A 13,691-nucleotide genomic window follows, 5' to 3' on the forward strand; every position below is an offset into this window, starting at 1 on the left:
CGATACACAAACACAACATATAATAAATAAATAAATAAAATAATACAAATAATACTTTTTATTTTATTTCAGTTTATTTAATTTCTTGTTTGCAATGGTCCCGGCAATAAACTTATCACTATTTAATTTTAATTTATTTTTATATCTTTATTTCTTTTTTAATTATAAATTCTTATTACCATTCAAAAACATAAATTTCATAATTACATTACATTGTAATTATTATTATTTACTCTGACAAAACAGTCTGATGACCATATTATTATTATTATTATTATTATTATTATTATTATTTACATTAATTCATAATAATAATATGGTCATCAGACTGTTCTGTTTTGTCAGAGAGTAAATAATAATAAGTAATAAAAATATGGTCGGTTTATGAAAGGGGCAAAAATAAAAAGTTTTATGTGCAGTGGTTCCAATATTTTATTAAGAATGCCACATAATATTAAACTGATCAATAATAATAATAATAATATGGTCAGTGTATGAAAGGGGCAAAAATAAAAGTCTTATGTGGAGAGATTCTAATATCTCTTATTAAGAAAGCCGCATAATATTAAACTGATCAATAATAATAATAATAATAATAATAATAATAATAATAATTAGGGCTCCTTCCTTCCTTCCTTCTTTCCTTTCTCTCTCCTTTCTTTCCTTTTAATCATGTATTATTTTTATCAACTCCTTTAGGTAAAATCTGCTTCCCAGAAATGCACTGCATTCTATGGAACAGAAGTCAATCGTTCCTATAGCACTGGTTAATATATGGTTAATATCTTAATATATCTATAGGTTAATATATGGAAGCAGAAGGCACACATTTCTCCGGTTTCAGGCTTTTTAGTTAGTAGATCACTTTTTCTGGTAGTAAATAAAAAGTGGCATCAGCTTTCTTGAACATAATTCCTTTAGGATTTCCAAAAAAAACCCGATTTAATTTGCATCGATCTTAATCCAACATCCAAACCGTTACACCATGTTAGCTATATTCAACATTGTACAGTACTATTAATTTACAACGGGGTCTAAAAACTCCGGATTGGGTAGGGATGCTGCCTTTTTATTTCCTTGCAACTTGTGACTGAAGGTTACACTGAGTTTTCCTAAACGGCCGAAACTGATTGTTAGTCCGTTACTGGAGCAGATCAATTCAAACAGTGGGACTTAACTTAGGGACTGGCTGATCAAGTTACTATTTACTCAGTGAGTCTGCTCCAACTGGGCCTTGCAATTGAATATAGGCCTCTAGTTTCAGATTGGAAAGATTCAATTTGATATCACTGCTTGATGTTTTCATCCAGATTGTGATTGTAATGTCTGCCTAGGTGACCAAGGGCTCCTCTAGACTCCATAATAGTCCTAGAATCCTAGAATCATAGACTTGGAAGAGATCCCAAGAATGGCCATCAAATCCATCCCCCATTTACATCCCTTGATCTAGACACTATACTTCTATTGATGCAATCCAGAATCGCATTGGCTCTTTTGGCTGCAGCGTCACACCATTGGCTCATGTTTCACTCATAATAAGACTTTCAGATCCTTTTTGCATATACTGTTTTCAAGCCAGGCGTTACCCGTCCTATAGATGTACATTTCATCTTTCCAGATGTGGCACCTTACGTTTTATCTCTGTTGGAATCCATTTTGTTAGCTTTGGCCCAACTCTCCAGTCTGTCGGGGTCATTTTGAATCTTGTCCTCTGAGATATTCACTACCTCACCCCCATTTTAACACCGCTTGCATGTCGTTTGATAAGCGTGCCTTATCTTCCATTATCTAAGTCATTTGTAAATATGTTAATGATTACTTATCACGCAACCAGATAACAAACAACACCTGTTGAAATTCCCCGTTTTGCACAACAAGGCACAGGAGCCCTCTCCAGTTTTCAGTCTTGCGTGCAATAGGCTATTTTAAGCAGCTTAAGGACTGTGTTACAAAAATGGAGGAATGATAACAACCACTCGTTCGCCCCACCTTTGTTGTTGGGCAAGAGCTTGGAAACACAAAGACATAGCCATGTTAGTCTGTGGAGTCAGTACATAGAGAGATCTTGCACCTTTGAGACTCGCCGAAAGAAAGAAGTTGGCAATAGGAGCTTTCCTAGACTTCAGCAATGCATCTGAGGAAGTAGACCGAAGCCGATGAAAGACTCACGCTGCCAACTTCTTTCTATATGGCTATAGCGCCTTTGTGAAACATATTCTCAGTGGTGAAAAAGTCCCAGATTCTGGTTTTTGGCATTTCTAGGTACGTTCTCTGACTAAAGTCTTAGATGAGCAAGTGGACCCCAAACTGTGCTCTTTAAAGGGTTTTGGACTTCAGCTCCCAGAAGCCTCGGCCATGTCGGCCAATAGCCTGGGATTTTGGGAGCCAGAGTATTTAAATAATAGGTCATGTATATTAGTGGTCCCCAAACTGTGTCCCTTAAGAGATTTTGGACTTCAGCTCCCAGAAGCCTCAGCCATATTAGCCAACAGCCTGGGCTTCTGGGAGCTGAAGTCCAAAAAGCACTGTAAGTGATGCTCAAACTCTGTCCTAAGGAGTCTTTGGACTCCAACTCCCAGAAGCCTCAGCCATATTAGCCAACAGCCTGGGCTTCTGGGAGCTGAGGTCCAAAAAGCACTGTAAGTGATGCTCAAACTGTCCTTCTAAGGAGTCTTTGGGCTCCAACTCCCAGAATCCTCAGCCATATTAGCCAATGGCTTGGGATTCTGGGAGCTGAAGTCCAAAAAAAGCACTGTACAGGGATGTCCAAACTCTGGCCTTCCAAGGAATGCTTTGGACTCCAACTCCCAGAAGCCTCAGCCATATTGGCCAATGTCTGAGGCTTCTGGGAGCTGGAGTCCCAAAAGCACTGTACAGTGATGCTCAAACTCTGGCCTTCTGAGGACTTTTGGACTCCAACTCCCAGAAGCCTCAGCCATACTGGCCAATAGCTGAGGCTTCTGGGAGCTGTAGTCCAAACCCCCCCCCCGGAGGACCAGAATTTGGGAATCACTGTACAATGATGTGGCTTTCCAAGGAGTGGTCTTTGGTTTCTAGACCTGAACGTAGGACCCGTCCTGGAAAAGGAGGACTGCCTGGGACCGTGTCCCGGGGAACCCTGTAGGCTCCTCCCCTTTGCACCGCGGGAGCCAATCAGGGATCTGGGAGAGGCGCTCAGGCCACCTCCGTGACGTCACGCTGGGCCACCGTGCCCTGCGTGCTCTGATTGGTGGCGCCCCAGTGTGGGTCGTCCAATGGGGAGGGTGAGGGGGGTCAAAGGGGAGTGACCGGGAGTAACCTGTGCCATCATCGGACCACTCCTGGGGATGAAGCAGCAGCAGCAGCAGCATCCTCCTCCTCCTCCTCCTCATCCCCAGCATCCTCCTTCTCCTGCTGCAGAGAGGGCCATGGAGGAGGACTAGGGCAGGCTGGGCTTGGCGCTGGATGGGAGAGCCGCCTGGCACCGTCCTCTCGCCTACAACCGCTTCAAAAGGAGCAGCTGCAGCAGCATCCTCCTCCGCCTGCTGCCCCAGCCCTGGCCCTGGAGGGGGGAGAGGCAGCCCTTGGAGGCGAGTATCACACACACGTGGCTCTCCTGGGGGGCTTCCCATCTGGGGGACACAAGGAGAAGGGCCCCCGGATTGGTGCTTCTTCCAGTCTCACCTCCCTCCCCCACTTCCTTCCTCCCCTCCTTCTTCTTTTCCTTCTTCCCTCCCTCCCTTCCTCCCTTCCTTCTTCCTTTCCTTCTTCCCTCCCTCCCTTCCTTCCTGCCTTCCTTCTTCCCTCCCTCCCTTCCTTCTTCCTTTCCTTCTTCCCTCCTTCCCTTCCTCCCTCCCTTCCTTCTTCCCTTCCTCCCTCCCTTCCTTCTTCCCTTCCTTCCTTTATAGGCACACATCTATTTCCCCCATACCTCCCATTTACACACACACACACTATTCCCATCCCTTCTATATACACTCACGCACACACGTTATTCCCATCCCTCCCATTTATACACACACACATCCTATTCCCATCCCTTCAAGTCACACACACACAACATACATTTTATTCCTATCCCTCCCACTTACATGCACACACACACATATTAAACCCATCCCTTCTATTTACACACACACCCCATTCCCATCCCTCCCATTAATATATAGACATACACACACATATATTATTCCCATCCCTTCTATTTATACACACACACACACATTTTATTCCTATCTCCCATTTATACACACATACACACTATTTCCATCCCTCCCATTTATGTATATACACACACACACACAACATATGTATTATTCATATCCCTTCTATTTACACACACATATATATGCACATATACATACACACATATATACAGTGGGCCCTGCATATCCCCTGAGATTTGGTTCTAGGACCCTCCGCCCCCCCAAATAGCAACATCCATGGATGCTCAAGTCCCATTAAATACAATGGGTTGTTATTGATATTATGATTAAAGTGGGCCCTTGGTATCTGCTAGGTTTTGGTATCTGCTTGAAGACCCCATGGATAGCAACATCTTTGGGTGCTCAAGTCTCATTAAATACAATGGGATGCTGTTGTTGTTATTGTTGGAGTGGTTCCTTGGTATTTGCTGTGGTTTGGTTCCAGGGCCCCTTGTGGACCCCAAAACCTATAGATGCTCAAGTCACATTAAATCCAATGGGGTTGTTGTTGTTGTTGTTATTAAAGTGGGCCCTTGGTTGTGGTTTGCTTAAGTCTCATTCAATACAATGGCATGGCAAAATGGTGTCCCTGATATAAAATAGCAAGATCAAGGTTTGCTTTCTGGAACATATATATACTGTGTGTATGTATGTATGTATGTATGTATCTATATATTGAATGTTTTCAAGGCATGGATGGTGGGATCCATGAATAAGGAATCTGGATATGGAGGGCAGACTGTATATTAGTATTCCCAGCCCTCCTGGGTTGCCTGGCGTCGGGTGCCTTGAAATGCTTCCGAAAATGGGTCAGTATGTCGCCGGCGCATGATTTAGGAAGGCCTTCCCAAGAAAGGAGGATGGCTGCAGGAAAGGGAGCCTCCCTTAATCTAAGAGGGAAAGGGCTTAGAGTCGGGGTCTAGATGAGTATGATGCCCCAAACCACTACTATATGAGCATTTCTTTGAGAGTGAGAATGAACGCATACCTTTGTGTGTCGGGATCCTCATGAGACGAAAAGGAGATTACTCTTGATCTGATAGGTATCACCTGTGGCTGGATGTTGCCATTTGTAAGCCGCAACTCTTCCAAGGAGCGATAGTTGGAGCTTTCTTTTGGGTATCTACTCATTTATAACAAGGTTGATCCATTCTTGGGCCCTAAAAAGAAGAGGATACGCTGAAATATGACTTGTATGTTGGCCCACCTCGAAATGCATCTACAACAGGTTGAAGGATGAGACGTCCCTCATATGGGACAACTATGGATGCTGGCCGTGAAAGCCTTCATCTTCATGTTATCTCAATTCCTGGTAAGGTATCATGATGGGATGTGGGGATGTCTTGGCTTCTGGTATCTGGCATTCCAGATCCATTTCAGTCTGACTTCAGATCTGGTTACGAGGCACACAATGGCTTGGGATGCTTTGGTAGGAGATGTATTCTGAGAATGGGAGACGAGGAGTACAGTAAGTCCTTAGGGGACTTACTTCTTGGGGGACTTTGGGTATCATTGACCGAACTGCCTTTCTGAGTCGGAGGCACAGTTTTAGGGTGTCTCTGGTCCATCCTGGAATAGGCAAGTTGAAATCGGCGGTCCTGGTTGGCCTCCATTTTGATGCTGTGGCCTCTTCTCTTCCAACTTGCCCCCTTAAAATATTTAACATTTCTTCTTCTGCCTAAATCTTTGGATGTCTTTGAAGATTTAAACCAAAGGACTAAGAATAGAGTAGAGTGTCCTGGAAAAGGATATGGCTTTCTGGACTCCTAACAGGAGCGTTCTGCGTCGCAACTTTTTGTCGCACGTCCCACTTTTGACTATTAAACCGTTTCTTATTAAAGCTACTAACAATTGAAGTATTATGAGATGAGGCTGGAAGAAGTATGGGGCCTCGGGAGGATTAGCGAATGCATTTAGGCCTTGCGCTGAAATCCCACAAGCTTAAGTAGTGTGTATTTTGTCGTCTCCTCGCCCTGACCATTTGTATCTGCGCACAAGTGTACCTTTAGCTCAATACAGACAGGCCAAAATAAAGCTGCTTCAGGTCACTTTGGAGGTATGCTGTTTAAATGATGCATGTGACCTAAGAGTCTGGAAGCCATGCAAAAGCTGCGCTCCAGTCCTTTGGCTTTGGCTTTGGCGTGGCTTCTGGACTCTTAGGATGCATGCATCATTTAAACAGCATACCTCCAAGGTGACCTGAAGCAGCTTTATTTTGGCCTGTCTGTATGGGCCTCTGTTAACAAAACCTCTGACAAAGAAGCTTTTTACAAAGTCTTTTCTACGCCTCGGTTACTCCCACTTTTTCCCTCCTTATCATCTTAGCAGTGACATGCTTTTTGGCAGCATTGCTTCTAATGCACTTCTATGCCGCCTTTGTGAAAGGCATCACGATGGTGAAGGAAGGCTGGAGAAACATGCTAATCATCTGCACTGCAGAATTAATGCAGTTTGACACCACTTTCAGTACCATGGACTCCTCGGGTTTGTAGTTTTGCAAGCTTCCTCTGCCAAAGTTTGCTGGTGCCTCGCAAAACTACAGATCCCAGGATTTTGTAAACTGAAGCCATAGCAGTTAAAGTGGTGTCAAACTGCATTATTTCTACAGTGTAGATGCACCGATAGATTCTCAGTGCCAGGTTGCAGCAGCAATAAAGCTTGAGTTGGGAAGGAATGGGACCCTACTCGAGAGGATCCTACGCGTAGCTCTATGCGCATGCCTACAGTAGCCAAGATATCCCTTTCTGAACATGTGCAAATAACAGAAGAAAAGTGAACAAACTCAACAACTAGCATGTTACGGAATCTAGATCTCTTAACTTTGGTGACCAAAATGGAAACTCTTACAAAAGTGGAGTAAAAGTGGGTTGGGACATGTTTAGAAACCGGGGTGATGTGAAAATGCTACATGGGGCCCTCAAAGGTTGCACATAGTAGGTTTGCACCCAGGAGCTGCCTGTGGCCCATAGGGCCTAGCACTCTTGGCTCATGCGTTTCTCTTTAGCCCGGAAACGTTAGGACTGTGAAAGGCCTGGAGAAGGTGGCGAGTCTTGGGAAAGACCTGGGAGGCAGCCTTGTCAGGTGAGGCCGGCCTACAATCATAGTAAAACCGTGTGGGCGACTTAGAGCTGGGTTAGAGGCCTCCTGGGTGTGCGCCTGTGTCTCTGTGCGTTGCAGAAGGCAGGCAGGTGGTGCAAGGCTGGAATCTGAGTGGGAACGGTGTGTCGTGCCGGTTCTTCTGTGCATGTGGCACTTGTTGGTACCTGCCAAAGCTCTTGGCTCACCCGCGGATTGAGTTAGGAGACACACAGAGCTTGGAGAAGGTCCATTTGGGGATTAACACTCCCAGAACCCAGGGCCTGGACCCTTTCCCCCAGTCCTTAGGGCAAGGGGAAAGAGCATATATACCTATTTACCACATTCGTCGGACTTGGAACTTGGTATTTGAATAGCCTACCCTGTGTAACTGTGGTTTAGGATTAATGTATGTAATACTTAATGGTATCAACAGGGATTTCCCTTTACGGCATCATGGGGCATCATCACCTACATGCCTGAAATCTAAAGGCTTGGCATAGTCGGCTTGGCATAGTCCTGACCTAGCAACCCAAGCGTACACTGGGTCCTTCTTATCCGCTGGGGTTTGGTTCCAGCATCCCCCGTGGATCGCAAAAGTCGGGCCCCTTTTCTTTGGACGTCAGGACCGGGGGAGGAATCTCAGGGTGAGAGCGGTATCAAGAAAAGAGTGTGTATGTATACCTTCCTCACCTGTTAGTTGTGGCATCTTTGATTTGAATGGTGTACCACATTCACAAGGGAGTCATCCTTACATCTCAGGTACTAGTCTTGATATTTCAGGGCCTGGGATAGTCTCAGCTTAGCAACTCTAACCATAGCACTAGGGCCCTTCTTGTAAAACTTAGATCCATATTCCTGTTGTCAGTTTATCCCAGTATCATCTACCCTGACTGTTGTGTGTTCACGAACCCTTGGACAAAGGGTTTCCTACATCAATTGCTAATTCATCCTTTCAACCGGAGATACCTGGAGTCCGGACCGATTTCCACCTGCCTCTAATCTCTTTGTCTTGTGTGTTTCCCTTTGCAGTTCGTTGTGGCAGTGGATAACAACGCAGATAACAAAGATCGCAAGAGGTGAGCTTCCTTTAAACCTTCGCTTGAACGCTGGCCAAGGAGCGCCTGCAGCTCAGAGGTTTTGGAAAAAGAGCTTTGAAATTCTTAGTTCTAGGCAATCCGGTTTTTTATCTCGACGGGAGGAGAATTGTGTAGCCTGTATGGATTATAATCTTGCATTATAATCATATATACTCGACTGTATATCAGTATATCATACATACTCGACCATAAGTCAACCTCATGTATAAGTCGAGGGCAAGTTTTGGGTCCATGATGATGGATTTTGCTATGACCCAAGGATAAACATTAGGGGCATATAGCAAAGGATCGAAAGGATGAAGCAAAGCAGAACAATGTCAAAGAACTTATGAAATCCCAGCAGACATAACTCTTAAGGCTGGATGGATGAGAGAGTAGAAGGGGTTGGTGTTTGTACTCTTGCTTTTCACCAGGAGATGGTTCCTTCTTTTAAATAGCCCAGATCACCCCAAAATGGGACATAAATACCCCTGCATCCTCTAAAGGCATTCTGGATTTCTTGTTTTTACTCCTAGGGTCACAGAACTGACCCTTGGGTGGCTTTCCACCTTTGAGTTAAATGAATTGTAAAGGTTCCTTTGCCGGGTTTGGGACCTCATGTAGCAAAAATAGCATCCCTTTTTTGATCATCATTTGCTGGTTGGAGTGTTTGCAGGATGACCCCTCTCCATAGTTCCAAGTGCTGCTAGGTTAATACAGGTAGTAAACTGTAGGCCAGGGGTCGGCAACCTATGGCCCGCAGGCCGGATCCAGCCCGCCGAGGCCTTGGGGTTGGCCCCAGCCTGGTCCTGTCACCGATTGCCGCCCCGCTGCAGCTTCCGCGCCGCTCCGGGCGCCATTTTGAGTTCGGCCCCCCAGTTGTCTGAGGGACAGCAACCCAGCCCCCGGCTCAAAAAGGTTGCCTACCCCTGAACTGAAGTATTCTCAACCCAGACATTTGTTGATGGTTGCGTTGTGCAAATCCTAGCTTTCAGGTGTTGTTGGCTCTGCAGACTGGGGCTGATGGGAGCTGCAGTCCAACAACATCTGGACGGCCGCACAGTTCCCCACCTCCTTTTGAATGCTTTCTCAGCCTCTGTAGTGACTGGTGTTCAGACGGTTAAGATGGAGACTTGACGTTGTTGTTTCCCTCCCCTCTTCTAGTGGTCCAGGCCTACATTGGAGGCGCGATGAGCGAACCTGCTCCAGCGGACAAGTCCCTGCTGGAGCTCAACGCTCACTCTCGCTTCATCATTGGCTCCGTATCGGAGGATAATTCGGAGGACGAGACGAGCTCCTTGGTGAAAATCGACCTGCTTGAGGATAAAGAGCAGTCTTTGTCGCCCGTTTCTGTCAGTTCGGACTCTCTTTCCGACTTGGTTCCCTCCAGCATCCAAGATGGACTCGCAATTCATATGAGGTACGAAGGCATTGAGTGCCAGTTGGTTGTGGAAGCTTTACACTCTTGTTACTTTCCTTTTTGATCCTTCCAAAACAGTGGTCCTTGGTGCATATCTAGGAGGCAAGGTTGGAGCCCTTTAGGAGTGCATCCCACCTTTGAAACTATACAAGTTGCACTTTCCACATTCCCATATCCCTTATCGATGGCCAAATTGACTGGGACTTTTGGGAGATGAAACTAAAAACATTTGGAGAGCTAAAGATTCCTCATCCCTGTTGTAAATAGCATCCCAAGTGTCTGTCTGTGATATTTTCTGGGGTTTGGAAATGTACCATACGGAACCATTGGCAGCAAAAAGGGGACGGGGAAGGAACATTTTCCCTGTTGTTGTGAGCCGTTTCAAATGATCGGAGAGCAAGCTTTAACACAAAATGGGGGACTTGCTGCTGTTACTCTGGGACCAAAGTTCTCCGTGGGAAGAGATGAGTTATGGAAAATTACAACACCTGAAATATCCAAGCCAGGGATCCAGCAAACTGTGTGGCTACTATATGTGTAAACACTTGGATTGGGATCCTCCATTGCATGCAGCCTTGAACCTTCCTTTCTCAATCTGTTTGCTTTCCTTGTATTCCCTAAAGTCATTTGACCTGCGAGGGCAGGTTATTGATAGCGGCGATCGTTTTTTAACCTCTTTCCCTTCCAAAGGTGCCATTTTCTCCACTCAATCTTCCAAATTAATCTAGTCTTGGTGCCACAACAAACTATAGTTCCCAGAATCCCATAGCGTTGAGCCACGGCAGTTAAAAGTGGCGTCGAACCGGATTATTTCTGCAGTCTAAGGATCCCAGCCATTGACTGTAGATGCCCTTCAGTTTGAATCTGTCCATTGCTACTTTGGTACCTCAAATGGCAATCCAGAGTTCGCCCCATGTTTCCTTTTCTTTCTCATCTTCTTTCTCCCTCTCTGTCCCAAACTTTGTTGCTTAACTCAGAGCTTCTCAAAATGGTGGTCCTTGTTCTGACTCCCTGAAGCATCCTTGGAGAGCTTCCAGGAAAGAACAAAACTGTTGTAGCCAACGGGTACAAATAGGGTACCAGTCCTTGGCGCAATGGAGGTGGAAAATGCCAGTGACCTACATCAGGTGGTTAAAGAAGCAGCGGTGCATAGTTTTAGGGATCTGTGCTCCCTTCATGCAAACTGTGCCCCTGTTTGGCATCTCCACCAAATGCATCTGAGGAAGTAGACCAAAGTCTAGGCAAGCTCATGCCAACTTCTTTCAGTGAGTCTCAAAGGTACTACAAGTACTGTGTCTCTATTGATATATGTTCGCACTTGCCCAGAGGTGGTGCCACAGTTTTCGGCATGCGAGACTGAGTCTTGAACATTGACAAATGACCCTGAGTTTCTCACCTATCTCTCTCTTGGCCAACTTGTAGGTTTGCCAGGCTAGCGCGCCAGTTTGCCCAGACAGTTACTCAAGCCAGACTTGCGCATGCAAGCGCAACCGGGGCCATGTGACTGGCTAGTGAATATCTCCTCATCAGGTTAGCTCTTGACACTGAACCACACAGCCAGCGAGTGAACCAGGAGATAAGCACGCACTGTTTGTCCTCTTTTATCACCCGGCGTCAATGGCAGAGATGGCTGAGTCTTCTGTTAGTTTATTCTGCTAACAAGAAACTACCAAAGTTTAATGGAGTCATGCATCTTGTTTCTTCCACTAGCCATTGTCAGGTCTTCCACTTATGCCAACCACTACTATGGCATCGGATGTGTTGGCCTTAATGTGTGTCAGGTATGTCCCTGTTGATAGTAGTTCAGTAAAAGTCCAGAAGGGAAAGAGGATTGTGTCGGATTGGCGTTGTCCTTCCTTTGGACCTTTGTATCATTCTCTGGAGATGGAGGAGCACATCCCTTTAGCTGCACTTGGACAGGGCCTCTGCTTGGCATTTTCTTAACTAAATGACCTCTGTGCTTGTTCTGCGCATGACGAGGATGTTTTCGTCATCTTTGTTATCTATTTTTAAAGAAAACAATGTGGTGTTTGGCCTTCCCAGATCCTCTTAGGAGAGCATTTAACGCTGGGTTGGCTAGAATGAATTCATGGGTTTGAAGAATACTTCTGAACTACGTCTTGTTCTTTATTAGGTACAGTCATACATATCCCATACTTCATACAATTTTGAACTGAGTGGGTTTCCAGCTTAAAGGGACCGCTGTCGACAAGGCTAGGGAGCATCATGTGCCTAAATCTGTGTTATCAGTTGCAGTTAATTCGCATTTGCGGGCTATATGGGCACACCTTTCCTAGGGCAAGCTTTGTTAAAAGCCATATAGTGAGACATAGGACTGTTATCCTACTATTCAATAGGAGAAGGAAGGTGTAGCCTCTGTCTGGTTATCCTGCCTCCTCTGGTCTTTGTCCTCTATGGAAGGAAGATCTAGCCTTATGTGTACCAAACAGCCTTGTTGGTCTTCACTTGGCCATGAAAACCTTGTGCAAGTTACATTCTCTCAGCCTCAGAGGAAGGCAGCGGCAAACCCTCTGAAGAAGTCTTGCCCCCAAACACCTTAAGTTGAAGAGGTCCTGATTCATCCCTCATTACGCTGAGGGCAAACATCTTTCAGCCTAACCTACTTCATAGTCAGCTTTATTTTGTTGTAAAGGCGCGGAGATGTGCTCACAAATGCATGTCCCCCCAAAGTTGCACAGACGTTTCTGAATAGGATCGATAGTGAGATGTAGGGTTTTATCCGTCCTTTTGAAGAACAGAATAAATCCTGCAATCTGCATTGCTGTGCATGACTTACCCGACTACAAGTCAACCTCATGTATAAGTCGAGGGCAGGTTTTGGGGCCAAAATTATGGGTTTTGATATAAAGTTGAGAGTTATAATACAGTACTTAGTCGACTCGGGTTTTTTGGGTCAATATTTTAACCCAAATTTCTAGACCTACACATGAGTATATACAGTATTTCTGTTGCAGAATTCAGTTTTGTGCATGATACGATATCCCCTTATCTTAATGTGGGATTATTCAGCGTAGATTCCCTTTAGACCTTGCTTATAACCCACACCGCTCCAGTTCCTTTACTCCTTTTCTGCCCATAAGGGCTTGCAACTCTGCTGGGAGCTAAATCTGTGCGTTCCAAACAGCGGAGGAGCCGTATTGCTCCGTCGCAGCAAACAAGGAGAAGCGAATACATTTTGCTGAGATGCACATTTTAAAGAAAATCATCACTATATTCCAAGCAATGGATGCTTCCGTCTCTACAAGCACCCCCCATAAACCTCTGTTTCTCCTGCTTTCATCATTTATGCACATTGCCAGTTGCAAGGAGGAGCAACCTGGAGAGGAGGATGGTCAAGGATTGACTCCGCTTCTTCTTTCCCCATTCCCCTTTAAGCCCCATTACATAACCTGTAGATCTTTCTCTCTCCTCCTCCAGCCCCTCGGATCAGCTGTGCTTTCCTCTCCTCCCTCGGCCGGCCTTTCGGACCTATCAGCATTTGCTTTTCCCTTCTTCGCCTCTTTTTCCCCCATCGCCGGCTGAGTATCCAGAATGCGCGCCACGGGGGGAGCGTGTGGATGAGAGCTCTGTGCCAATGCGCAGGAGAGAGGGAGGTTAAAACAGAGGGACAAAGGTTAAAAAATCATGCAAAGAGGCTTTTTTTGGGAGGGAGGAATTGAGCTAAAGGCAGCAGCAGCAGCCAAGGAAGAGAGAACAAGCAGCCCTGGTTGTCCCACTCAGCCCAGGATCTAAGTCAGGGGACAGATCTCGATCCCTAAGACAGCATGGATGAAACAACAGAAGAAAGCCAGGAGATAAGATATCATATGCTGCAAAGGTAGGGGAAATCACTGGGGCGGTGGGAGGTTTCTGGACTTATATGCTGCAAAGGTAGGGGAACCAGTGGGACGGTGGGAGGTTTGTGGATTTGGT

At 45.6% G+C, this 13,691-nt stretch overlaps 2 protein-coding genes across 2 annotated transcripts in view; one reads left to right on the top strand and one right to left on the bottom strand.

Moving 5' to 3' along the window:
* Positions 1–13,691, bottom strand: part of SHPK (sedoheptulokinase) — a 938,822-nt gene that overhangs the window by 456,777 nt on the left and 468,354 nt on the right. The window lies entirely within an intron of this gene.
* The window catches only part of ACACA (acetyl-CoA carboxylase alpha), a 121,833-nt gene continuing 111,459 nt past the window's right edge, over positions 3,318–13,691 (top strand). Inside the window, 3 exon segments of the mRNA XM_042442393.1 lie at positions 3,318–3,569; positions 8,292–8,338; positions 9,503–9,758. Coding sequence (XP_042298327.1) covers positions 3,445–3,569; positions 8,292–8,338; positions 9,503–9,758 — 428 coding nt within the window. The 5' untranslated portion in view covers positions 3,318–3,444.

This window comes from Sceloporus undulatus, chromosome 11 (assembly GCF_019175285.1).
Source record: "Sceloporus undulatus isolate JIND9_A2432 ecotype Alabama chromosome 11, SceUnd_v1.1, whole genome shotgun sequence".
Lineage (NCBI taxonomy): Eukaryota > Metazoa > Chordata > Lepidosauria > Squamata > Phrynosomatidae > Sceloporus > Sceloporus undulatus.